A 27364-nucleotide genomic window follows, 5' to 3' on the forward strand; every position below is an offset into this window, starting at 1 on the left:
CGGAGCAAAGCGGTCCGACCTCGATCGACGTCGTCTTGATTTAATTTGTTGTTCCACGCATCTTCCGACTCGGATCTTCACTCAACTTCATCAGCAACACCAGTTCTTCATTCTACTGTGAGGAAATGCAACTTCTTGTTTTTGCCATCTGGCTCAGGCTTGCCGAGCGATTCCATTGGTACGTTAGCCACCAATGACCCCGTGACAACAATCGCAACAGCCTGTGACGATGTTGTGGCTTCCGCCACTCGACTTTCTCAACTTCTGGGCAACTTCTTTTTTTTTTTTCAGAGCCGCTTGTTTCCTCAGCATTGTGTTGTGTTCACCAAGTATCTTGTACATCCATTGTTTCTATTCTTTCTTCTCTTCCTTTGATTTGCAGCACGATGTTGCATCTGGGTGTGCTTTTTGTCATGGACGTGACAGTTGCACACACTTCTCAATTCACTCCTCCTCTCCCTCCCCCATCCAACATATTACCCACATCACCTGAGAGTTGCGCGTAGCCCCACGTCGGGGGACTGTAGTCATGGTGAGGATTTATAATCGCCTGATTCTCTCGACCCGAACACAAGGGATGACAATGTGATGGAACAGACATACGCTTTGCTTCTCTTTCCGTTGACCTGCCCATCCAAGATTCCCCAAATTCTTACCAGGGCTTGAGCAATAGATAACGTACGCCATGTAGTTTTTACCGTGCTAACTGTATCTGTGATATTCGAGTTCAAAGCTAGTCACCAGAACGATTAGCCAGAAGGGGGTGAACACCAAGATGGATCGGGCGTGCAAATGGTGAAATATCGGTGGGAAATCGCAAGGTGTTGTAATGAAGAAGCTATTTTAAGGGCAATTACTTTTCCACTTGGGCCGTGGCTGGGAATGGAGGGAGGGGATAAATCCTCGGTCTCCCTCCCCATGTACCAAGCAAGGTTTAATTTAAACGTTTGACTGCACAACAAAACGCAGGCTTCCTTGCTTCCAAATCTGGCATAACTTTCCCCTTCTTGTCGAATAACATCTGCCCAGTAAAGGGTCACTTTTTACTTCTACCATCGAATGTGGATGGAGGTTATGTTTTCAACCCTGTGTGTTTGTCTGTCTGTGAAGAAGATATCTCAAAAAGTTGTGGACGGATTCGGACGAAATTTGGCAGCAAGGTCGTGTATGTGACAACGATTAGATTTTGATGAAGATCCGGCTAGTATAATTTTTTAAGTGATTCTTCACCATTGAGTGATAGGCCCACAAACGATACATAGCAGGACATCTGAAAAAGTTGTGGATGGATTTGGACGAAACCTGGTGGACAGGTTGTGTGTGTGACAAGGACAAATCGAATCTATTTTCGTGAAGATCTGAATATGGATTCAGATGCGAGAATTATTTAATTTTTAAGTGATTCTTCACCATTGAGGGATATAGGGCGAAAAGCGATATATAACATGATGTTTAAAAAAAGGTTATGGACGAGTTATGACTAAACTTGGTGGATGAGTTGGGTCGGCGACATGAACAAGGCGATTAGATTATGGTTCAAGTCTGAATCTAGATCCGGCCTATCAATGGATACAAAACATAAACTGTTCAGCCTGGTGGAGGTATGCGCTCTACCGAGTGCCGTTCTAGTTCATTATGGGTCACCTTTATTGAATAGCCACAGGTGAGCACATGCGTTGACTTGCCCTTTTTTTTCAACCCGTGACGTTTTTTTTACCGGAGCTTTATTTCATTCAGTTCTCTACAATGCTCAAATGATTTGTTTTGATTCCGGTTATTTCCTTAAAGTTTTGTCCAATATGTGACATGAGCCCGTGAAGCTTGGTGAGCCCATGAATTATCTTGCAATCCTGCGAACCTTGGTGAAGGATGCCATTTGGTGCAGCAGAACTTGTGCCTCATGTATTTTTGATAGAGTTTGTCTGCGTTAGGTTGTGCAGGTTGGGATTTCGGGACTGAGTGAGTATCCGGTTAGCCCCCCTCTTGCGCCTGGGCACCCCCCCCTTCCCATCCTGGGCTCCCCGCATGTGTATGTTGTATCATGATAGTGCGTTCTGATAAGTATTGTTACGATGCTCGGAGGAATTCCACTTCTGAACACCGAATGTGTTACGGTACGGGGTTCAGGTTTACTACGAGGGGGTTAACCTCCGTTCCCTCCCGAACTTACCGGACCTGCTGCTGCCACGCACAAATAACTTCGTACTTAGCAGGTTGCGAATCGGCAACTACGAACGCCAATCGGAGAACGCACCGTACGTACCCTCCTGCGGTTTCCTTTTTTGTCCCCCGTCGCTCAGCGGAGCGAAAGGGTGACTATGGCTTTCCCCTCCGTCCGTGTGTCCGTCCATCCGTGCGTGTGGGCGTGCGTGCGTAAGCGAAGGACCGCTTTCGAATTTGGTGTGTGGGTGCAACCCACGTCAAAATCCAAGATGGCCGCCGCCATGTATGTCTGATGCCATGTATGTGTGAACCTTGTAACCTGTATAGCTTGAAAAATAAGCGAAGTACCAACTTCTAATCTGGTGTGTGGGTGTATCTAGGCATAAGGAAGAACGCTATTGAAAATTGGGTCGCCACGTCAAAATCCAAGATGGCCGCCGCCATGTATGTCTGAACCTTGTGAGATGAATATCTTGAAAAATAAGCGAAGTACTAACGTCTAATCTGGTGTGTGGGTGTATCTCGGCATAAGGACGAACGCTATTGAAAATTGGGGTGCCACGTCAAAATCCAAGATGGCCACCACCATATATATTCCTGAAACTTGTGAGCGAAATATCTCGAACAAGAAGCGAAGTACCAACGTCTAATCTGGTGTGTGGGTGTATCTATTGGGTCGCCACGTCAAAATCCAAGATGGCCACCGCGATGTATGTCCGAACCTTGTGAGATGAATATCTTGAAAAATAAGCGAAGTACCAACTTCTAATTTGGTGTGTGGGTGTATCTCGCCCTAAGGAAGAACGCTATTGAAAATTGGGTCGCCATGTCAAAATCTAAGATGGCCGCCGCCATGTATGTCCGAACCTTGTGAGATGAATATCTTGAAAAATAAGCGAAGTACCAACTTCTAATTTGGTGTGTGGGTGTATCTCACCATAAGGAAGAACGCTATTGAAAATAGGGTCGCCACGTCAAAATCCAAGATGGCCACCACCATGTATGTCTGAATCTTGTGAGATGAATATCTTGAAAGATAAGCGAAGTACCAACTTCTAATTTGGTGTGTGGGTGTATCTCGGCATAAGGAAGACCGCTATTGTAAAGTGGGTCGCCACGTCAAAATCCAGGACGGCCGCCACCATATATATGTCTGAACCTTGTGAGCGAAATATCTTGAAAAATAAGCGAAGTACCTTCTGGTGTGTGGGTGTATCTAGGCATAAGGAAGAACGCTATTGAAAATTGGGTCGCCACGTCAAAATCCAAGATGGCCGCCTCCATGTATGTCTGACCCTTGTGAGCGAAATATCATATCATAGCATGTTTTCTGCGTGTTCCACTTTGTCAACTCGCATCACTTCCCCGACGGGGGACCTAGGCGTAACGCTTGTTCCAAGATGGAAATTTACACGGCTGAGCGAAAACCTTTGGTCACCGCCAGAGAGATGCTCAAGCCGTTACTGTCGATGTTAAACTGGATACGAAAAATGGCGGATCAATGGAGAAGAGACATTCACAGACAGAGAGAAAGGAAAGCGTTTTAACAATTTGATTTATTACAGATATTTACAATGTGATTATTTTAATAACAGAAAAAAGGGACTAGAAGCAGAAACTTAGCTTATTCTACACCTTATTACGATTACTACGGTATCCATCACATGGGTGCCCAGCACACTCACGGGGGAGGGGAGGGGAGGGGAATGAACAACGAAGGAACAATGAAGGAACCTGCTAGCACAAAGGCTACATGCTCTCAAATTCCTCTCCTTGTGGTGCCAAACGTCCCGTTGCCGCCACTGAGAAGCACCAGCAGGTAACGACGATCCCAACACGGGCCGACAGAGAGGTCAATCGTCAGCATGGCACAGTGACCCAGGCCAACAGAAGGCCAACAATCCAGCAGAGTCAGACAGGCCCGGAGCCGCCAAAGAGAAAGGCCCAGAGTGTAACAATGCCGATGTAGAGGCTCAGTGGGGTGAGAGAGAGCAAAGTGTCCACAATATCCAAGAGCCAGCACAACTGTGACTGCCTGTGACCAAGAACCCGGACCAAGAGCATGCAAAAACCGTGACCGCCTGCGATGCCAGCCACGAACCAAGAGAATGCAAAAACTTGTTCCAAAATCCTTTGTTCACCCTACAAGGGGGAGGGGAGAGAGGGGGAGGGGGGGGGGGGGAGAGAGGGGGGGGGGGGAGGCAAAATCTTGGAGGGCTCCCGATTGGGGAAGCCACACAAGCTACCCCACAGTGACTTTCACCCTGATTGGTGGGTTTTGCTTCCCCTGCCCGCACAAAATCTCTCAAAGGAACTTTTATCTGCTGCTGGGATGGTGTGCGTTTGAGCCTGGTGCATTAACTGGTAACTTATCCCTTTTAAGTGGAGGATCTATATTTCCTTTTCCGCAACGCATAACATAATAACCCAAAATAAGGGAAAGGTACTAAGATAATGATCTGCTGTGAAATAACTATTTTAAGGGACCTGTATGGTCGTTGCCATTACTTTTTAGTGATTTCTCAAAACTGCAACTATCATATCGGACAGATATATTGTTAGACCACTTTGGCACTAATTGTAATTTAACCAGAAGAGGTGAAGAATCTACGGGTTCTGTACGATGGACGCCAAATTCTGTGTGGAGTGCTTGTTGTGTGGAGTGCTTGTTGTGTGGAGTGCTTGTTGTGTGGAGTGCTTGTTGTGTGGAGTGCTTGTTGTGTGGAGTGCTTGTTGTGTGGAGTGCTTGTTGTGTGGAGTGCTTGTTGTGTGGAGTGCTTGTTGTGTGGAGTGCTTGTTGTGTGGAGTGCTTGTTGTGTGGAGTGCTTGTTGTGTGGAGTGCTTGTTGTGTGGAGTGCTTGTTGTGTGGAGTGCTTGTTGTGTGGAGTGCTTGTTGTGTGGAGTGCTTGTTGTGTGGCGTGCTTGTTGTGTGGCGTGCTTGTTGTGTGGCGTGCTTGTTGTGTGGCGTGCTTGTTGTGTGGCGTGCTTGTTGTGTGGCGTGCTTGTTGTGTGGCGTGCTTGTTTGTTGTGTGGCGTGCTTGTTTGTTGTGTGGCGTGCTTGTTTGTTGTGTGGCGTGCTTGTTTGTTGTGTGGCGTGCTTGTTTGTTGTGTGGCGTGCTTGTTTGTTGTGTGGCGTGCTTGTTTGTTGTGTGGCGTGCTTGTTTGTTGTGTGGCGTGCTTGTTTGTTGTGTGGCGTGCTTGTTTGTTGTGTGGCGTGCTTGTTTGTTGTGTGGCGTGCTTGTTTGTTGTGTGGCGTGCTTGTTTGTTGTGTGGCGTGCTTGTTTGTTGTGTGGCGTGCTTGTTTGTTGTGTGGCGTGCTTGTTTGTTGTGTGGCGTGCTTGTTTGTTGTGTGGCGTGCTTGTTTGTTGTGTGGCGTGCTTGTTTGTTGTGTGGCGTGCTTGTTTGTTGTGTGGCGTGCTTGTTTGTTGTGTGGCGTGCTTGTTTGTTGTGTGGCGTGCTTGTTTGTTGTGTGGCGTGCTTGTTGTGTGGCGTGCTTGTTGATCCTGGGTGTCTTGATGTGCAAATTGAGGCCTACGGACTCGAATAGCCCGCGCAGTTGGCCTTCGGCACAGATCAACAAAGGTTTAGAATACAAGCAAAACCTTGTTTTTATATTTTTATTCTTGCATCCAATTTGACTGCAAGTTGATTTTGTATCTTGAATTTGGAGCATATCCAGGGTTCCCCCCCTGCACCTCTCCCCCAATGTTCCTGAGGGTGTTTTTTCCACACCACCCATTGTTGCCACCCATAGTTGGAGGTGGGCTGCAAGGCCCCATGGGCTTGACGAGCACGCCCAAACAGCCATCGGCACAATTTGACAGTTTTCTGATCGAACTACAATATTTTTGTCGAATTTTATCGCATCTTCATTTTTCTCCATTGAATGTGGATTGTGTCCGAGTTGGCCACGGTATGAGTGGGAGTCGATCGGGCCACTCACATATGTTATCGATACACCTCCCAAGTCTTTCACAAACCGGCCTGGCCTGATGTTTGCCAAGTTAGGGCAGGAATTTGAAATTTGGCCATGGTGCCAGCACCATTTAGCCATGGTGCCTGATGCTTGCCTACTGTTTGCGAAGGACACCATGGAATCTTTAATGTCCGGTTGCGTTTGTGGGTCTGTCTGTCTGTTTGTCTGTTTGTCTGTCTGTTTGTTTGTTTGTCACCGGCCTGCCTGGTCACAATTTTCAACCGATCTTCACGAAACTTCACCAAATGGTAGAGTTGGTCAAAAGCAAGAAGCCTATTGTTTTTGGGGTCAAAAGGTCAACATAGGCCAAAGGTCACCAACTTTGCTAAATTTCTAAAATCCTCAATTTTCATCCGATTGACTTGAAAATTGAACAGCATTTGCACATCGTCACTAAATAGGGAAACGAACTATTTTGAGGTCAAAAGGTCAACGGTCAACTCAAGGTCACCCTTTCAAAATCATTTTTCATCTGAAAAATCGTCAATTTTCTTCCTATTGACCCGAGCCTTGATCAAGATTGTCAATTTTAATCTTTATGAAATGGACAATTTGCTGTATCAATGGAATTTTTTTTTCGTGGGGGGGTGGTGTGGGGGGGGGGGGGGGGGTGCGGATTTTGCAAGTATCGTGCTCCGTATGACGTCTTCTTGTTTATTTATTTCTGTGGAATGTTTGTGAATAAGTGCTGCGATGAGAAGGTGGGATGTAGTTTGCAATTTCTAATCGAGTATGCCTCGTGCGCCACCAGGATGTGGAAGCGATGACCGTGCCCTCTCGCCGAAGGAGCAAGTCCTGGGGAGTCTGCCTGGTGTTGGGCCTGGCACTGATGCTTGCTGGACTTGTAGTGGTCGGCACGTATCTTTATCGCTACTACATCACCCATGTACGTGACGATCACTTGACAGGGTCTTTGCCCTTGGTAAGGGTTTGGCCAAGCATCTGTTGAGCTCGCTTTGTGTTTTGCCATATTATGTAATTGTATACTCATTCTCTTTGTGTTGTTAATGTGATAAAGTTGTCTGGCAAACTTGGTGCAGCTGAGTTTAATAATATCTAATTTTAATTGTCTGAAAGCCAATATCTACTATATAAGATAGCGGGTTGGTCAGTGTGTGTGTTTCGCCATTTTTCTCAGAGATGGCTGAATGGATCTTCGTCAAACTTTCAGAGGTCCATCAGCGAGTGCTTGAGTTTTAGGGAAAAATTTTTTTTTAAATCTTTCTATCGTGCCTAAGCCTTTTTGATTATTGACTGTTATATACAGGTACACATTCGCATAAATAAATACAAAACGATTAACAGACATTTGAACACTAATAAAACGATCCCGGAAGCGGTCAGAGTTGGTGGTAAGGCTTCTTCTTCCTGAACGTCATCATACTTGACTCAGAAACATGATGAACTACACATTCAGCAGTATATATTGAACAAAAAGGTAAAATGATGATTTGACATTTGTGATGGATTCTGATTTGGATGTAATTGCTTTTCCATTACATTTGCCCTCATTTAAAATATGTTGATGTTTCTTTTTCGCTTGAGCAATGCCAGGTACTCCAGTTATAAACACTTTTTTACTTTACTCGGGGTACAAATACAACGGGTAACATAGGCTATGTGGCCGTGGCCTCATTCAAGGGTGTGGACCGGGAGAGGGGTGTAAATTCTCTATGTAAATGTGTACCGTGTAGTGCCACTTGGTGGTGGTGGCAGAGGGTATTATAATTTCCTTTTTTACCTCGGCAACACTGAGGATAAAGCACTCTTTGCATGGGAACATTTTTACTCCTTCCCTCCCCTCCCCCCACCCCTAAAACGGAGGGGCCTGTCAAAGCCACCCAGCCCCCCCAAAAGATGTATATGTAGCATATCTTTCCCCTCCCTCTCCCCTCACCTCCCTCTCCCCCTTCCACTCCACCCACTCCCTTCCTCACCCCTCCCTCTCCTGCTTCCCCCCACCAGCCCACCTCCCCCTCCCCCAGTAATGCCAGGTGCTCCTACTAGTATCCTGCAATCTTTATACAAGGTTCCATAAACAAGAGAGGGATATTATCTTTATGTAAACTCCAAAACAAGATCTCGTATCTTCATATAAGACTCCGTAAACAAGATGTACGAGCAAAGATATTGTTGTGGTTTTTAGAACCCTCCACTTTGTAAATATCTGTAATATTCCCTTATAAATAATCCCCTGTAAATATTCCCATTTTTTTTGGTGTAAAGGTCAAAGGTCGCACCCTAGTTAGGTCATGAGCAACATGTAGCACATCATAGGCTTCTTCTTTAGTTATTTCATTAGTATGTGTTTCAGGTAAGGATCTGTTTCCAATAGTTGAACCTGCGTTGTATTAATCAAATAACCTAGGCCCCTTCTCAAATTCCCATCCTATTCATTTTGCGGCTTTACCCCCTCCAAATTGTATGGCGCGCCTTTGCCAGCAGCGTTCGCTGCCTTTGAGCTGAAGCTCGCCCTAAGCCACCATAAGCCACGTGACAGAGTGGGAGAAGAAGGGAGGAGCGGCCAGGAACATAGGCGTGGCCCCATCAACGCGGCACGAGGGGAGGTACCAATGAACCCTCGCGACCAATCTGGGCCGAGGCGTGTTCACTGGTAGGCGGAGCGAAGCGGACACGGCTTGATACGCGAGGCAGGTAATAAAAGCGCCGCCGCGGACTACTTCGAGAGATGGGAGAGGAGAGAAGATCGGCAGATGATCGGCAAACTTGAGAGAACAGCGCAGAGGCGGCGAATGATAAGAACATTGCACGGAGGATCACTTGGGACGATCGTGTGATAAGAACTGCCATGTGGTTTTGAGCGCGTCGGCACACTAGACGTAAGCAGCATTCCAGCCCCTCGCATATGTAAGGTCCGGTCGCGCGCCAACAAGACGCGAAGCTGCTTGCCGTTCTTCGCCCGCGGACCCGGAGCCTGGACGGATCCCATCGCCTGGAACCATCTGCCTGGACCTTCCTCCCCTACCAGCTACCATTCCGTGTGAGTCTGTCTGTTTGTCCTGGGGTCGTGATAAGTTAAGACTGTTTAGATAAGCTTGCCCTATGTCCTTTTATTTCCTTCTTTTCTATATTCTTGCCTTTCGTTTCCTCTTCATTATTGTATAATAAATCCTATGTTCTTTCTTTACCTGATTTCTTCTCATCCGATCGCTTTCGTCCTGTCCCCAATTGAATATCGGTGGCACGATATAGGAACCGCTATAATCGGGTGTAGACTGCCGCTAACGGCTCGAGCTGCAGATTGCTAAACAGCTTGGCAAAATTCCATCTTGTCCATGGCTCGGGCAGAAGTATCGCCCTGCTTCCGACCGGAAGGAGCGCGATATCTTCTAGGACTCGGACGGCCAGCTTAATAGACGAGGGGATTAAACCCCCTTCGGTAAGGGGAGTGCCATAATCCGAGATCCGCAACAATATTTTCCTGTAAAAATAATTGCCGTAATGGTTTGAACAAACTCCTGGGTCTCAATATCGGCCATGATCTTTCCTGGGCAAACCACATTTCAATCTTGGCCTCCAAAGCCAGCCATTGACTGGGCATCGTACAAAGTCCTTCCTTGGCACACCTGCACTCCTATCCACCTACAGGTCCTTCATCTGTGGCTTGATAGAAAAATGCTCTTCCCTCTGGTCTGGCTGCCTTACCTCCACAACTTTCTCGGCATGACGCCATGGAAACGAAGGCCTTCAAGGTTACTAGAATCTCCCGTGATGAAGCTGAGTCTCTGGGCGTATCACTTGGCCATCACATCACAGACAGGTCGATGGTGTCTGTCTGTCTTCTCGCGCCTTCTTTCTGGTCCTGTACTCTCTGCTCTTTCTGTGCTTTGTTCTCCCCAGGTTTCTGCACTGTTTACCATCAACGCCCTTCTGGCGAACCTACCTAAATCCAGGATCACTGCTCACCTCCACCTCCATTTTTTTTAAACACCTCTGCAAGCAACTTCCACATCCTCTTCAATCTCATTCTTTCCTTTCGGTCTTCAAGACAACTGTTCACCACCATCTCAGATCATCCCCAATCCAAAACCATGATCTTTTCTACTCTCGATAACCCCACTTCACCCTAAATTTCCAGTTTTTCCTCTTGTGTGTTTCCTTCTTTATCTGTCGTGTTCCCCTCATGCATCCTCTCCTGCCCCCACATTCCTCTCCACACCCATTGTTTGTCCGCTTTACCCTGTCTTGGCCTTCGGCTCTGCTGTTTTCCCCCCTCTCTGCTGTTCCTTTTGTCTTGGTGCATCCTGATCCGTTCAATCTGCTAGTACTAGCTCTTCCACGATCCTTGATTATATATACAACCCACTCCATCACTGCTCCCAAAACAGATGCATTGTGGGTAAACATTTCTTTCAAATGCACACCCCATTTGGTAAAACTAACAAATGACTTGCCATTACAGACAGATTAATTTCCCAACTTTTATGGGGTCTATTATTGTAACTTCTAATATTGACTTCCACCAGATGGCGCTCTGCGATGCATATTGTCGAGTTCACGGGCCGGTTAACACCACCTCTAAATGGATGAACCGAAACGGGCTCTCCGAGGCTCTGTTCAATTAACGGCGAAATTATGCTTGTGGTGCGGGACTTAAGAGAACCACGAGTACCTTATAGTTTTGATAGTCAAACGGGTTTATTGCCGAACAACAAAAGCAGGAGGAAATGAATTCAATGTTGTTTCGTATGCAGCCTGTGGCTGCTGATTGCATCATTTTTCTGGAAGCATGTTTGTGCCGCTGATGCAGTGCCCCAATTACCAGTGAGCTGGTACTCAATTTGTCGATCTCGGAAGGATGACAGGCTGAGTCAACCCCCCCTGACTTTAATTCAACGATCGACCGGGATTCAAACTCTGGATCCTAGGATCGAAAGCCAGCACCGTAACTGGTAAGCCAACACCAGGCTAATGAATTCAATAACGACTGTAATCACCTATAGAGGAAAACGATGAGGTAAAATATATCCTATAAAAACTAAGGTGCCTCTCTCCAGTCACAAGCACAGAGGGGGATGAAGGACAAAACCGGGTGACTTATCTATAGCGGGGGAATGGAGGATGGGTGCGAAGCAGGTGATGAGACAGCAGGACGACAAAGAGGTGATGGGGGGGGGGCGGGGGGCGACAACAGTACCGAGGCCAAGGCAGGCAGACAGAGCGATCTCCTTTAGCTTTAGCTCTCCTCCTTAACACCACCAATTCTTCTCAGAACTGTCAGTTCTCCTCAGAAACAGCGGTCTCTCCTCCGAACCGTTCCCACTCCTCAAAGGCTCCTCCTCACCCCCCCTCTGCCCTCCCTCAGAACAACACTCCTTTGTTTTCCTCTCAGAGAGCGACCCTTAAACATAGGGGCAATATATGCCTGGTGCTCACCTGGTAGAATGAACAGTATACTGCACCGACTAAGGGTATTTCAAAACCAATTTCAATGATTGCTATAAGACAGGGCCACATGTGGAATCATACTAACATAATCATAAGACTTTAAACAAACAAACAAAAAAATATGTCACCCACAGGGTGAACCGTATCTTGCCAAAATGTGAAAATTCCGTTTTTTCGTCATGACGTCATCAAATGACGTCATAGCGTCAAACTGTTTACAGATCTGGGAAGCACTCATCAAGGGCATTCATATGAGGTATTACTCGATATGGTACCTACGATTTCAAAATTTGACCTTGGGGTCAATAATTTTCGACCTCCAGCGCTAACCATGAAGGTCAAGGCCGATCGCCACCAAAAACTAATCAGCTGAGCGCCGGACCATATACTAGATTCCCATGAAGTTTGGAGACGATCCGATCAAAGTTACTCAAAAAATTAGTGTTTCGTCGACCTCCATGATTGACCACAAAGTGACCTTGACCTTTGACCTTGACCTTCAAAATTTTGTGTGCTGAAGGGTATCTCTATAGGACTCTGATATGCGAAGTTACAGGAGTTTCCAATAATAACTGTGGTCTACAGAGTGATCTAAACGTGAAAAAAAAATGATTAACCACAAACAAAAAAACAAACAAACATACAAGCTGACTAATACATCTTGCAAAAACTTCGTTTTGGCAAGATAATGATTAACCACAAACAAAAAAACAAACAAACATACAAGCTGACTAATACATCTTGCAAAAACTTCGTTTTGGCAAGATAAAAATACCTATTTTGGGTCCAGTCCCCTCCCCCACCCTCTATACCTCCTCAGACCCCAATTTTTCTAATGCCTTGAACAAGCATTGGTACATCACGGGTGATGAAGGTTGTGGTGAAGTTTCATCGAAATTGTGTGTAGTTTCTGAGAAGAAAGCAAATACCTATTTTGGGGGGCAACCCCCCATAGACCCCGAAAGGGGCATATTTTTGAAATGCCGTGAACAAACTTTGGTACAGCACGGGTGGTGAAGGTTGTGGTCAAGTTTCATCGAAATTGTGTGTAGTTTCTGAGAAGAAAGCAAATACCTATTTTGGGGGGCAACCCCCCGTAGACCCCGAAAGGGGCATATTTTTGAAATGCCGTGAACAAACTTTGGTACAGCACGGGTGGTGAAGGTTGTGGTAAAGTTTCATTGAAATAGTATGTGTAGTTTCAGAGAAGAAAGCAAATACCTATTTTGGGGGGGGTCAAACCTCTCCCCGCCCGACATCCTCCTGCCGAGGTAGACCTCCAAAGAGGAATTTTTTTATTTTTTTATTTTTAATGCCATGAACAAACTTTGGTACATCACAGGTGATGAAGGTTGTGGTAAAGTTGAATCGAAATAGTGTGTAGTTTCAGAGGAAAAAGCAAATTCCTATTTTGGGGGGGGGGGGGGGGGGGCAAACCTGGCTCAACTCTTTTTTTTTGTTGTTAATGCCATGAACAAACTTTAGCCACAACACAACAAATATAATTTGTGCCAAATTTAGTCGCAATCCCATCAGCGGTTTCAGAGAATGTGTGTGTGTGTGTGTGTGTGTGTGTGTGTGTGTGTGTGTGTGTGTGGAGGGGTGTGTGTGTGGAGGGGTGTGTGTGTGGAGGGGTGTGTGTGTGGAGGGGTGTGTGTGTGGAGGGGTGTGTGTGTGGAGGGGTGTGTGTGTGTAGGGGTGTGTGTGTGTGTGGAGGGGTGTGTGTATGTGTGGAGGGGTGTGTGTATGTGTGGAGGGGTGTGTGTGTGTGTGTGGAGGGTGTGTGTGTGTGTGTGTGTGTGTGGAGGGGGTGTGTGTGTGTGTATGTGTGGAGGGGGTGTGTGTGTGTGTATGTGTGGAGGGGGTGTGTGTGTGTGTATGTGTGGAGGGGGTGTGTGTGTGTGTGTATGTGTGGAGGGGGTGTGTGTGTGTGTATGTGTGGAGGGGGTGTGTGTGTGTGTATGTGTGGAGGGGGTGTGTGTGTGTGTATGTGTGGAGGGGGTGTGTGTGTGTGTATGTGTGGAGGGGGTGTGTGTGTGTGTATGTATGGAGGGGGTGTATGTGTGGAGGGGGTGTGTGTGTGTGTATGTGGAGGGGTGTGGTGTGGGGGGGACGGGGAATGTGTGTGTATGTGGGGGGATGGGGGGACGGGGACGTGCCATCGCATAAGCTCCCCTGAACTTCGTTCCAGGTGAGCTAAAAACTCTGTTGCTTTCAAAATCTCCTCGGTTCTCCCGCAATCCTCCTGCGCCTTTTTCAGCTCCTCCTTTCTCAGAAATCTCGCAATCCTCTCAGGACTGGTCCTGCTTCTCCTAGTCCCGAATTGAGTGCTACTGGCTCCTCCCTCATCTCTCTTGACAACCCTCCGCCCCTCCAGGCATTGGGCTCTACCCCCTTCCATGAGACGATCATAGCTCCGCCCCCCCCCCCCTTTTTCATTGCCTGGCAGAGTGCCATTGCTTTCTGCCTTGTTCTTCTGGGCTCATGCGAACTCTAACCTCATGCACCCAGTGGATGGTTACAGGAAGGTTTGGGGGGAAAGTGTTTGGTTTGGTTTGGGGGGCATTAACTTGATCCCTAACTCTTAATTACAAAGCACGACCCTCCTTATTGTGCACATTCAAACACAACCCTAAAGCTAACAGGTCTCTACTTTCTTACATCGAGATTGACTTCCTACTCGCACACGGACCATGCTATTCTCTACAGTTCTATCTCTTCTAAGGTAATCTCAAACTCCTGCCTCACCGTTCCATATTGTCGATCATCCCGGTAAAGTCCCTTGTAGTTTTGATAAAATCAAATGGGCTTATTGCCGAACAACAAAAGCAGGAGGAATTTACTTTCACCCCCCCCCCCCCCCCAAATCCCCCGCTCTCCATAAACATAATAGTATTTACTTGGTTCAAGGTGGGGCGAGGACCCAGATTCTCTAATGGAATATGCATTTGCCCCCCACTCAGTGCACCCCACAAGACCATGCACAACATGCATCAAATTTAAATGTAGTATGATACTTCACCACTGATTTGATGTTTTTTATAGAGAATTGCGGTATTTCAATATTACTTGTGATACCCACTCACACTGTTAGCGGTGCTAGCATGTACACGTTTGCATCGGGAATTTGTGTGTTTCCCCCACCCTGAACCCCCGAGGCTTATGACATTTTCTTCGTTCAAAACCTTATCGGGTACACTCCGAGTGCAACCAGCAGGTTTTAACTTGCTCTGTTCAGCGGTTTAGGAATGCACAAAGTAAATAAACAAACAGACACTTCTCAAATTATATATGTAGTAAGTGTTAAATGAAACTGCCTTAAACAAAAGATGTTTGCATATAGAAACCCTTGTATTAAAGGAGGGATGCGTTTTTGGCCTGGACTTTTGGGGGAGTTGGGGGGAGCTTAAGGGGGGCTACTTGGGGTGGTTTTTCAGACTTGCACGCAAATAAATAGATACGAAACATTCAATTTTATGAACACCAGACAACAAACAGTTTGTGCTCTCCGAGTGGCGGTGACGTTTTCTTAAACCGAGGCTGGAGGAACGGAGTTTATTGCGGGAGGACAGTCACACTTGTGGAGGGGCAGAATCATCTGCCTCTTCACTCGACATTGCTGGCACTTTCTTCACTGGTGGGAATGGTGCGGCTGAAAGGGGCATCCTGTCTGATGGATGTACTTGGTGGTGATCCATCTTCTGCTTAATGGGCTGGATGGCTTCCTTTTTCATTGCTGCATGAAGTTCCTTGTAGCGATGAAGGGGGTCATTAACAGCACAGTTATAATCGGAGCTCCTTTCAACATTTGGATCTTGCTCGATAACAAATGATATGGCCTGCTCAAACGTGCCGAGACTTTGGCTGAGGTTTTTCATGGTGAGCTGCTCGAATTGAGGCGTCACAGCATTATCTTCTTCAGCCCAGTGCTCTACCAACTCTGAGATCTTCATTGCTTAAGGGTTCTGCATGAGACTCTAGTACGTCCACCAGGTCCTCTTCCTCAACCTCTTCAAAACCATCCTGCTTTAACAGGCCGGCAATTTAGCTTGGAATCAGCAAACCCGCTGTAATTGTGGACTCAGGCCACATTTTCTTCCGCGGTTTATTGTATAGGCCTCCCCTCCGCCCATGAAGCCTTTTTTTTTTTTTTTTTTTTTTTTTGTATACAAGATCGAGGCTCGTGAAAGAGCAAACATTAATCACACAAAAAGACAAACCGACACACAAAACACAAAAAACAAGGGGAGCGGCAGACAAGATGGGGAGAGAGGGGGGAGGACACAAAAGAGAGGGGGAAGAAGGGGAAGGACACAAACACAACATTTGAGAGCAGGGACATCGGGAGGACTTGGGGGGGAGGTGGGAGAGGATTAAAACATATGAACACTGCAAGGACTCTGGGGTGAATTACCGGGGGTAGAAAAGATCAAGGTTTTCGATCGGGGCAGATAAGAGATGGTGGTGAACAGCTGTTTTAAAGACCTGGAGGGAGGAGTGGGATTGAAGGGAGTGGGGGAGTTTGTTCCAGAGGCGGGAGAAAAGGGGAATGAAAGAGTGAAGGTGAGCAGAGAGCCTAGACTTTGGCAGTTTAACCATAAGAGGGTTGCAGGCAGATCTTGTGCGACCTGAAGGAATATTGGGGGGACAGAGCACAGAGAGAGCTGGGGGAGCAAGGCCGGAGAGGAGTCGGTAGAAGACAGAAAGACCACCAACCTGCCTGCGGTGAGTGAGTGAAAGGCCCTCGGCGTTGACTACATCGCAGGAGATTCCAATGATTCTGAAAGCTTTGGCCTCAACAGCGTGAAGCCGAGCAAGGTGTGAGGCAGGAGCACCAGCCCAGAGGGGGGAACAGTATTCCATTGAGCTGCGGATGAAAGCCTTGTATGTGGTGAGGAGCTCAGGTGTGCCAAGGAAGGACTTCGCACGACGGAGGATGCCCAGTCGGCGACTGGCTTTGGAGGCCAGCTTGGAAATGTGGTTTTCCCAAGAAAGATCATGGCAGATAGTGAGACCCAAAAGCTTGAGCGACAGAACTTCTTGGAGAGGATTGTTGAGAAAGTAGATGGGAGGGTTGTCCAGTCGGTCCTTTCGGAGAGACATTGTAAGAGTGTGAGATTTGTCAGGATTGAAAGACATGTTCCACTTGTTTGACCAGTCTGTGATTTTGTCCAGGTCTGCAGAGAGTGAGGAGGCTGCAGACTGCCGATCTGAGGGATGAGGAATGGAGCGACAGAGAGTAGAGTCGTCAGCAAAGAGATAGAGAGGATTTTCAAGAGAGTCAGAGAGATCATTGATGAAGACCAGAAAAAGCACAGGGCCCAGAACACTACCTTGGGGAACTCCAGCCTGAACAGGAAGAGGAGATGAGAGAAACCCATTCAGGGCCACACGTTGACTACGACCAGAGAGGAAGTCCACCAGCCATGCGTGGAGATTTCCATGGATACCAAAGGAGGAGAGTTTGGAGAGCAGAGCAGGGTGCCAGACCGTATCGAAGGCACGTGAAATGTCAAGCGAGACAGCTCTAATTTCCTGTTTGGCGTTGAGGACCTCCATCCATTGTTGAGAAAGCAGAAGCAGCATGTCCAGAGTAGAGTGACCAGGTCTGAAACCAAATTGATGATCAGAGATCAAGCCATTGGAGAAGAGGAAAGATTTAATATCTGAAGCAATGATGGAGTCCATGACTTTGCTGATAATTGGGAGAAGGCTGATTGGTCTGTAGTTGCTGGGATCTGTTTTTGCACCTTTTTTGTGCAAAGCGGTGATGTTGGCTGATTTCCAAGCAGATGGCAGATGACCTTGAGCAAAAGAGAGGGTGAAGAGAACAGAAAGAGGGAGTGAAAGAGCAGAAGAACATGATTTTAGGACCCGTGGGCTGATGCCGTCAGGACCAGTTGCAGAATCAGAGTCGAGGGTTGACAGAAACTTTTCCACCTTGTCAGGAGGAAAGGACACAGAGTCCAGGAGCAGCTGGGTACGACTGGGTACGGTGGGTACAGAGAGGGATGGGTTTGGGACACAAGATTTAGAGGCAAACACAGAGTTGAGGCATTCAGCTTTTTCACGTGCGGAGTCAGCCGTTAAGCCGTTTGAGGTGAGGGAGGGGATGGAGGGGGAACAAACACCAGAAACAGATTTGACCAGATGCCACCAGGATTTGGAAGAGGGAGACAGATAAGAGAGTTCGGTCTTGAGAATGGTGAGATATTGTTTCCTGGCTCTCCTGAGGGTGGACACACACTTGTTTCGGGCTTTGTGAAAGGAAATGAGATTTCCTTCCGTTGGATTTGCTTTCCAGGAGACGAAAGCAAGTTGTTTCAGGGCAACAGCCTCACCACAAGATTCCGTGTACCATGGACGGGAGGAAGGGTATGACAACTGAAGACGAGATGGTATAAATCTGTGCATGAGAGAGAGCAATTTACTTTGAAAGAATTCCCAGGATGAGTTGATGTCAGAGGCGGTAGAGATGGGAGACCAGTCCAGATGATTGATGGCTGCTTGAAGACCGTGCCAGTTGGCCTGAGTGAAATGCCAGACTCGTCGACGCTGAGGAGGCTCTCTGAGAATGGTCAGAGAGATGTCCACTTTGACAAGCACATGATCAGATGAGCCGATTGGAGCAGAAGAAGAGCAGCAGACATTTTCAGGGAAGTTTGTCATAACCAAATCCAGAAGAGAAGATGCTCCGTTGACTGAGATCCGGGTCGGGAAATTGACAGATTGTGTCAGTCCCAGTGAGTCGCAGAAGTCCTTTGCTGAAGAGCCATGGCTGGTGAGAGAGGTACCCACACCCAGCCAACTGGCATGGTGACAATTGAAATCACCACATATGAGGAAGAGAGAGTTGGGATGGGTAGATAGAAGTTGGTCCATATTATCAGACAGTGAGATGTAGATGGAGTCATCGCTGATTGGTGGACGGTACAACACACATATGAACAAAAGGTGGGAGCGAAGGGGAAGCCGTAGCCAAAGGTATTCCTGGGGGTGAGGTGGAGAGAGGGCAGTGGAGGGCGAGTGAGGAAGAGAGTTTTTTATAAAGATAGCAACCCCACCTCCAGGACGAGGCTCAGGTCTATCATACCGGAGGAGGGAGTAACCTGGGAGAGATACCAAGGTATCAGAGACATCATGAAGGAGGAAAGTTTCTGTTAAGCAGATCACATCTGGTTTGTCAGAAGCAACCTGTATGGAGAGGTCAGTCAAGTTTGAGCGAAGGCCCCGGATGTTTGAGGTCCATACCGTTAATGAAGAGGAAGGGGGAGCATCGGGTCCAGAACAGGGGGGGGGAGGGGTAGGGTAAGATGTGGAAGAAGAGGAAGAGGTAGGGAGAGCTGTTGAAGGTGTGTCAGAGATTTCAGAATAGCTTGGAGAAAGGGAAGAATGGGGCAGACAAAAGGTTTGATGGAGATTGGGTGAGGCACAGTGAGGTGTTATTTGAGGAGGGGGAAGAGCAAGGCAGGAGGTTTGGGGAGATGAAGGTGAAAGTTGGAAGGAGGAAGAAGCAGGGAGGATGCTTTGAGGAGGAGGGGTGAGAGGGGAGTCTAGGAGGGGAGGAGCGAGGGAGAGTCTCGGAGGGGAGGGGTGTGGGGGGAGTTTAGGAGGGAGGGGAGGGAAGGGGCAAGGGGGGAGATTTGAAAGGGATGGGTGATGGGGAGGATTTGGAGGGGAGGGGTGAGATTGGATTTTGAAAAGTGTATGATTCATGGGAAACGAACATTTTTTGCAAAATGAGTTTGAGACCTTCGAGTCAAAAATACGTTTGAGGACACTGGAGGAGGGATGTAGTTCTGGATAGTTTATGGAATGTAGAAAGGAGGAACTGTAAGAGATGGTATTATATATATTTTTTGGAATGAATAGATTTGGTGAGCAAGACGAAAGCATCCTTTTGTAGGAAAAGAAGAAAAGGGTGTTATAATATATGAGAGAAAATAGTTGTTCAGGGGAGAGATTATACATTTCTAACCGCGTGATCGCGAACGAAGAACGAACGAACAAAAAGAACAACAAATAAACGAATAAGACCTGGGAAGGAAATATTTTTTTGGGTTTTTTTTTTGTTTTTTTTGTGAGTACAGATATTAAACGAGGATGTACGGGGTGAACGACTGGTACGAAACAGAGAACGAAAATAATTTCAGCGCATTCGACGAATCGCTGAGAGAAAAACAAACCACAAGGTCTGAGACGGTACGGTAGTCTAAGCCTACGAGTACTAGGCCGCAGAATACTCGATACCATTAACCGACGATTGTGTATACATGAACGAAAAATTAGCACCGAAAATTTTCCAAAAGATACGCTGTAGGTCCATACACCGAAAGATAGATACAGTCTCGACAAAAACACAATTGAGAAATATCACTTAGCTTCGAAAGCGTGAGCGCATGGAGCAGCTTCGAAAAGACGTGACCTCGCCGTGATCTCGCGAGATCGCGAGATCGCCTTAATGCTTTCCAAATTCTTAACGTCTTTGCATCATTCCACAAAGTATGGGCTTTTTCTTGGATCACCGTAAGAGATCGAGGCATGTGTCATTTCGTTTGATCTTTGATCTATGCCCTTGATAACCACTCCATGTTCTGCAGGGCACTGTCTCTCACTCTGGTTTGTCTCGTAACACTAAAACTGGTCATGGTCTCTGATGTTTCCTTTATTTTTGCCAAACGTTTCACGATTTAATGCACAGTCGTGCAGCGATCGCATATGTGTGGTGGATTTCCGTTGTTCCTTCACTATGCTCATGTCTTTTAATTCTATTCAATTTCACCTTTAATGTAACAGCTTTTCGTTGTTTCTTGACGAGGTGTAATAGTGGAGATTAATCGATTGGGGGAAGGAGGGTAAGTTAATACCCAGCCTGAATGTTAACGAGGCAGATGGAATTTTTTGTGTGACAAATTGGCAAAAGTCCATTATCTTCAGGATTTTACACACACGCACACGCACGTTATCTAATCCTTTCACCAGGTATAATTGTCTTTAGTCAGTTATGCCAAGTGACCAACTCATAACTTTCTGCTTGCCTGTTGTGCAGGAATCCCGCTTGTTTCACTGTGGTTTGAGGTTTACCGATGGACAACATGGTGGCCTGCCGGTCAATCAGGATCTGCAACACACAGGACCTACCATGCCACTGATATCCATCGAGGAGGATGTAGAAATAGATATTGAACGCAATGTTGAGATCATTCGTGTGCCAGTACCTGGATTTTCCGAGAGTGACCCGGCAGAGATTGTTCACGACTTTCACCGGGTGCGTATCCGTATGTATCCGACTTTCAACGGGTGCGTATCGGTATGCGTCTGACTTTTACCGGGTTTGTATCCATATGTATCCGACTTTCGCCATGTGCGTATCTGTAGGCATCCTACTTTTCCCCATTGTGCATTTCCGCACTGGTCCAGCTTTCTCCAGGTGGTTGTGTGTTGCCTTATATATCCTTCTTTCACCGGGTGTGTGTCAGTATGAATCCGACTTTCACCGGGTGTGTGTCAGTATGAATCCGACTTTCACCGGGTGTGTGTCAGTATGAATCCGACTTTCACCGGGTGTGTGCCAGTATGCATCCGACTTTCACCGGGTGTGTGTCAGTATGAATCTGACTTTCACCGGGTGTGTGTCAGTATGCATCCGACTTTCACCGGGTGTGTATCAGTATGCATCCGACTTTCACCGGGTGTGTGTCAGTATGAATCCGACTTTCACCGGGTGTGTATCAGTATGCATCCGACTTTCACCGGGTGTGTATCAGTATGCATCCGACTTTCACCGGGTGTGTGTCAGTATGCATCCGACTTTCACCGGGTGTGTATCAGTATGCATCCGACTTTCACCGGGTGTGTGTCAGTATGAATCCGACTTTCACCGGGTGTGTATCAGTATGCATCCGACTTTCACCAGGTGTGTATCAGTATGCATCCGACTTTCACCGGGTGTGTATCAGTATGCATCTGACTTTCACCGGGTGTGTATCAGTATGCATCCGACTTTCACCGGGTGTGTATCAGTATGCATCCGACTTTCACCGGGTGTGTATCAGTATGCATCCGACTTTCACCGGGTGCATATCGGTATGCATCCGACTTTCACCGTGTGTATCGGTATGCATCCGACTTTCACCGGGTGTGTATCAGTATGAATCCGACTTTCACCGGGTGTGTGTCAGTATGCATCCGACTTTCACCGGGTGTGTGTCAGTATGCATCCGACTTTCACCGGGTGTGTGTCAGTATGCATCCGACTTTCATCGGGTGTGTGTCAGTATGCATCCGACTTTCACCGGGTGTGTGTCAGTATGAATCTGACTTTCACCGGGTGTGTATCGGTATGCATCCGACTTTCACCGGGTGTGTATCAGTATGCATCCGACTTTCACCGGGTGTGTATCAGTATGCATCCGACTTTCACCGGGTGTGTATCAGTATGCATCCGACTTTCACCGGGTGTGTATCAGTATGCATCCGACTTTCACCGGGTGTGTATCAGTATGCATCCGACTTTCACCGGGTGCGTATCGGTATGCATCCGACTTTCACCGTGTGTATCGGTATGCATCCGACTTTCACCGTGTGTATCAGTATGCATCCGACTTTCACCGGGTGTGTATCAGTATGCATCCGACTTTCACCGTGTGTATCAGTATGCATCCGACTTTCACCGGGTGTGTATCAGTATGCATCCGACTTTCACCGGGTGTGTATCAGTATGCATCCGACTTTCACCGGGTGTGTATCAGTATGCATCCGACTTTCACCGGGTGACGGGTGTGTATCAGTATGCATCCGACTTTCACTGGGTGTGTATCAGTATGCATCCGAATTTCACGGTGTGTATCAGTATGAATCCGACTTTCACCGGGTGCGCATCGGTATGCATCCGACTTTCACCGGGTGCGTATCGGTACGCATCCGACTTTCACCGGGTGCGTATCGGTACGCATCCGACTTTCACCGGGTGCGTATCGGTATGCATCCGACTTTCACCGGGTGCGTATCGGTATGCATCCGACTTTCACCGGGTGCGTATCGGTATGCATCCGACTTTCACCGGGTGCGTATCGGTATGCATCCGGCTTTCACCGGGTGCGTATCGGTATGCATCCGGCTTTCACCGGGTGCGTATCGGTATGCATCCGGCTTTCACCGGGTGCGTATCGGTATGCATCCGGCTTTCGCCGGGTGCGTATCGGTATGCATCCGGCTTTCACCGCGTGCGTATCGGTATGCATCCGGCTTTCACCGGGTGCGTATCGGTATGCATCCGACTTTCACCGTGTGTATCGGTATGCATCCGACTTTCACCGTGTGTATCAGTATGCATCCGACTTTCACCGGGTGTGTATCAGTATGCATCCGACTTTCACCGTGTGTATCAGTATGCATCCGACTTTCACCGGGTGTGTATCAGTATGCATCCGACTTTCACCGGGTGTGTATCAGTATGCATCCGACTTTCACCGGGTGTGTATCAGTATGCATCCGACTTTCACCGGGTGACGGGTGTGTATCAGTATGCATCCGACTTTCACTGGGTGTGTATCAGTATGCATCCGAATTTCACGGTGTGTATCAGTATGAATCCGACTTTCACCGGGTGCGCATCGGTATGCATCCGACTTTCACTGGGTGCGTATCGGTACGCATCCGACTTTCACCGGGTGCGTATCGGTACGCATCCGACTTTCACCGGGTGCGTATCGGTATGCATCCGACTTTCACCGGGTGCGTATCGGTATGCATCCGACTTTCACCGGGTGCGTATCGGTATGCATCCGACTTTCACCGGGTGCGTATCGGTATGCATCCGGCTTTCACCGGGTGCGTATCGGTATGCATCCGGCTTTCACCGGGTGCGTATCGGTATGCATCCGGCTTTCACCGGGTGCGTATCGGTATGCATCCGGCTTTCGCCGGGTGCGTATCGGTATGCATCCGGCTTTCACCGCGTGCGTATCGGTATGCATCCGGCTTTCACCGTGTGCGTATCGGTATGCATCCGGCTTTCACCGGGTGCGTATCGGTATGCATCCGGCTTTCACCGGTTGCGTATCAGTATGCATCCGGCTTTCACCGGGTGCCTATCGGTATGCATCCGGCTTTTACCGGGTGTGTATCGGTATGCATCCGGCTTTCACCGGGTGCATATCGGTATGCTTCCGACTTTCACCGGGTGCATATCGGTATGCATCCCACTTTCACTGGGTGCATATCATTATGCATCCGACTTTCACCAGGTGCGTATCGGTATGCTTCCAACTTTCACCAGGTGCCTATCAGTATGCATCCGACATTTACTGGGTGTGTGTCTGATTTTTCACCTTTTGCGTATCTGTATTTACTGGGTTCCCCTTGTGTGTATGTGTGCATCCTATTCATATATTTTTTCCCCTTGTGCGTTTCTACCCGTATCCAGCTTTTCCCAGGTTGTGTGTTGCATTATGTATCTGGTTTTCACCGTGTGCGTTTCTGTATGTATTTGACTCTTATTTGAGACACCTGTTTGCAGAATGCAAAACGCCATATATCATACAAAATGGCACTAGGTATCCACGTTACCGTTGGCCATGAAACTTGTTTTCTTGGTAAGAGATGATCACTTAGACATTCTTCCTTTTTCCAGCATTACAAGTTAATTAAGGAACTGAATCAGGTTTTGATGTGAGACATCTTGGTTTCTGTGTTTGAGTTTCTCATGTTAAACAAATCCATCAGATCAATATGTACAAACTATTTTATGCAGTACTGTATTTACTTTTACCCTTATCCCACTGTATTTGCAGCTCCTCACAGCATATTATGACATCTCCCTGAAGAAATGCTATGTGATTCCACTGAACACATCTATCATCATGCCTCCTCAAAGTCTTTTTGAGCTACTTCTTAACATCAAGGTTTGTATGGTTCTCCAATGCCTCTGAGGTTGCAAGACCCCATTTGAGGCTTTGTATCCAACATGCACTCCTTTAATGTTCAGGAGTCAGGAAACTTCAGTCAGGTGCCAAAAACGATATTTAGCATGACATTTCAAAACGTTGTGGATGAGTTATGACAAAACTAGGTGGATGAGTTGTCTAGGTGACAAGAACCAGCCGATAAGATTTTAGTTAAGGTCTGTATTCAGATCCAGCCTATCCGTGGGATACAAAACGTAAACCGTTGAGCCTGGCAGAGGTATGCGCTCTACTGAGTTCCGTTCTCGCTTTTGTGCGATCGTGTGTGTATGCACAGTTGGGAACATACTTGCCACAGACCTACCTTGTGCATGAGGATTTGGTCGTAACGGAGCAAGTGCAGGATGTAGATGATCTCGGCTTCTTCATTTTCCGCATGTGTCGCGGGCATCCGACCTTCCGCCTGCAACGCCGCCATAGAGAGCCTGGTACGCGAATGGCCATGCCTGTGTAAACCTGTCTATGGAACTCATATTTTTTGTATACTGTAGCTACATGTGGCAATCGAGAACAAGTGTTTGTTTCTCTTCTTTTATTTTGTCTTTTTCATTTTGTGCAAAGGGAATTTTGAATTCAATAATTTTCTTGCTTTTTACGAACCTATCTGTCTTGCAGGCCTGTTCGTTAAGCGAGAGGCCGAGGAATGCCGCATCATCGTCTCCTTTGCCAACAAATTCGCGCTCAAAACTCAGATCTGTGAGAGAAGCGGCTGAGGCTCGGCGGTTGGGGGGGCTAATGATTGAAGGGGTAGAATGGATGGAGTATAAAAAGAAGCTTTGGTGCGGGGACGTGGTGCGTAAGAGTGTGGGTTATTTCCTTTTCATCTCCAAATGCCTTGTGACTTTACATCTAGTGTGGTGTTTTTATCTTTCCCCATCTAAATTCCTACCTGTTCCTGTGATGTTGTAGTAGTTTTCTTTTCCTCTTCTTGTGCTTGTCTGCATGGTGACACCACATGGTGCCATGGCTGTGGTTTTTGCAAGTTTTGTTTCTATTTCCTGCATTTCTTTCCGTGTTAGCTGACATGTGGGCACTCCACTCTCTCCCTTTCTTCCCATTTGTCTTTCTCTTGCTTTCGCCTTTCTTTCTCTTCCTCTGTTCCTCCATCGCTCATCTTCCTTTTGAAAACGTTTCATTCATGTTAAACAAACAAAAAAAATTATTATTTTAAATTTTGTTGCGCTTGTTGAAAATTCTTGAGGTTGTATGACTCATGTTGATGCACTGTTCTATATAAGCGCAGTCATAGACCAGTAGTGTGTACCACGCTTTATTGCTGGGTTGATTGCTGTTGCTGAATTTAACTAATAACCTTTGGCGTTACCATTCCTAATTCCCCATATATTTTTGGTTTACTTTTTTCTTGCCGTGATGCAGCCAGGTGATGTTTCGCACAATTAAGTTGCAAAATAACAATATAAATTAATAGTAGTAGTAGTAGTAGTAGGAGTAGTAATAATAATAATACTAAGGACGAGTGGATAAATTTTGATATGATGTGGATAAGTTTGCAGGGACGAGCCAAGTGTCACGACTTCGCAGAGAGCGAATTGGTTCTTGTCGGTGGTTCAGCGATGGGTGAGGTCGTTTTTTTTATGAACTCTGGGATGAGGGAATACTGATGTGTGCAATTGATCTTGTAATCTTCACCCCTTCTCATCCTCTTCCTGCTCCACCCCTTAGATGTTGATTCCACTTGGATTTGCTTAACCTTGTCCAGTTATGCCGAATAAAATGTTATACCAAATATCTATCTCTTTGGGGCCTGGACGTCATAATTCGAGTCGTTACCCCCATGATACCTTGTTTCGATGCATCACTCGATGTGGTTTGAAAACCCAAGTTTTAGCTGGTCTGGTATCTCCTACAACCCACTTCTTGTGGCCTCAAATTGAGTGAAAAGCTCCCGTTTCCTTGAAACCCGAAGTTTTGAGGGATGCAAGCAGTTTTCCCAGCAAGCCTTGCAGCAAAAATGATGTGGAAAGAGGATGGATGCACCGCTTTGCTTCTGCCAATCCTAACGATTATTTGGAGATGTTTGGTCGTAGATTTAAAAATGCAGTGTTTTTTTTGGGGAAAATTATACAAGTGTTAGTTAAATGTCAAAGAGCAGGAGGTTAACAAAGTACGAAAGGATATGTATGGATGAGGGTGGGGATAGGGTTGGGGGTTGGTGAGGGACATGCACAAGGAAGAATGATGTAAAAAACGAGAAACACTGACCTGGGGAGGACTGAATGTGAAAGAGTTGATGTGTGCAGGAGAGGCCGTGGATGTGCATGGATGAGGTCTCGATGAGTAATGCATTGGAAAGACAGAAATGGGAGGGGGGGGGGGGCGATGTGACATTTGACATGGAGATTATTCCATAGTTGGGAAAATAAGAGAACAAGTTGATGCAGGTGAGCAGCCAGCTTGGTCTTTTTTGGAAGTGTGAGCTTGTTAGGGTTTGCTGAGGAACTTATGTGGCTTAGAAAGGGAAAGGTGAGCGGTCAGCTTTTATAAAAGAGAAGCCACCATCTTGTTGCCGGTGGGAGAGTGACTGCCCTGGAATTTGGCTACTGTCCTCAGATAACTGGTGGAGAAGGCCTTCTTTTTGGCTACCTCAAGAAGAGCAAGGTGGGAAAGCAGGATCAGCATCCTAGAATGAGGAATCATACTCCACATAACTCTGTGTGAAAGCATTGTGCACTATGACGAACACAGTGTGCATCAGGAATAACTTGGTGTTACTGAGAATAACCAGATGTCAATTGGCCTTTGATTCTACTTTGGTGATTATAATCCCACAAAAGGTTGTGGCTAATAGTAATGCCAAATCGTTCCAAGGACTGCACCTCTTACAATGACT

General features: G+C 47.0%; 1 protein-coding gene across 2 annotated transcripts in view; it reads left to right on the forward strand.

The window, feature by feature from the left end:
- Window positions 1-26266, forward strand: part of LOC137427315 (integral membrane protein 2B) — a 37717-nt gene extending 11451 nt beyond the window's left edge. The window contains exons 2-6 of one of the 2 annotated variants that reach the window (XM_068116729.2): window positions 6891-7061; window positions 20598-20816; window positions 24343-24453; window positions 24791-24941; window positions 25129-26266. In XM_068116729.2, the coding sequence (XP_067972830.1) occupies window positions 6891-7061; window positions 20598-20816; window positions 24343-24453; window positions 24791-24941; window positions 25129-25226 (750 nt within the window). In that variant the 3' untranslated portion in view covers window positions 25227-26266. The remainder of the gene's footprint in view (window positions 1-6890; window positions 7062-20597; window positions 20817-24342; window positions 24454-24790; window positions 24942-25128) is intronic. The other variant, XM_068116730.2, reaches the window with a different exon arrangement.
- Window positions 26267-27364: the final 1098 nt, after the last annotated feature.

Source organism: Myxine glutinosa, chromosome 5 (genome assembly GCF_964187855.1).
Source record: "Myxine glutinosa chromosome 5, kmMyxGlut1.1, whole genome shotgun sequence".
Lineage (NCBI taxonomy): Eukaryota > Metazoa > Chordata > Myxini > Myxiniformes > Myxinidae > Myxine > Myxine glutinosa.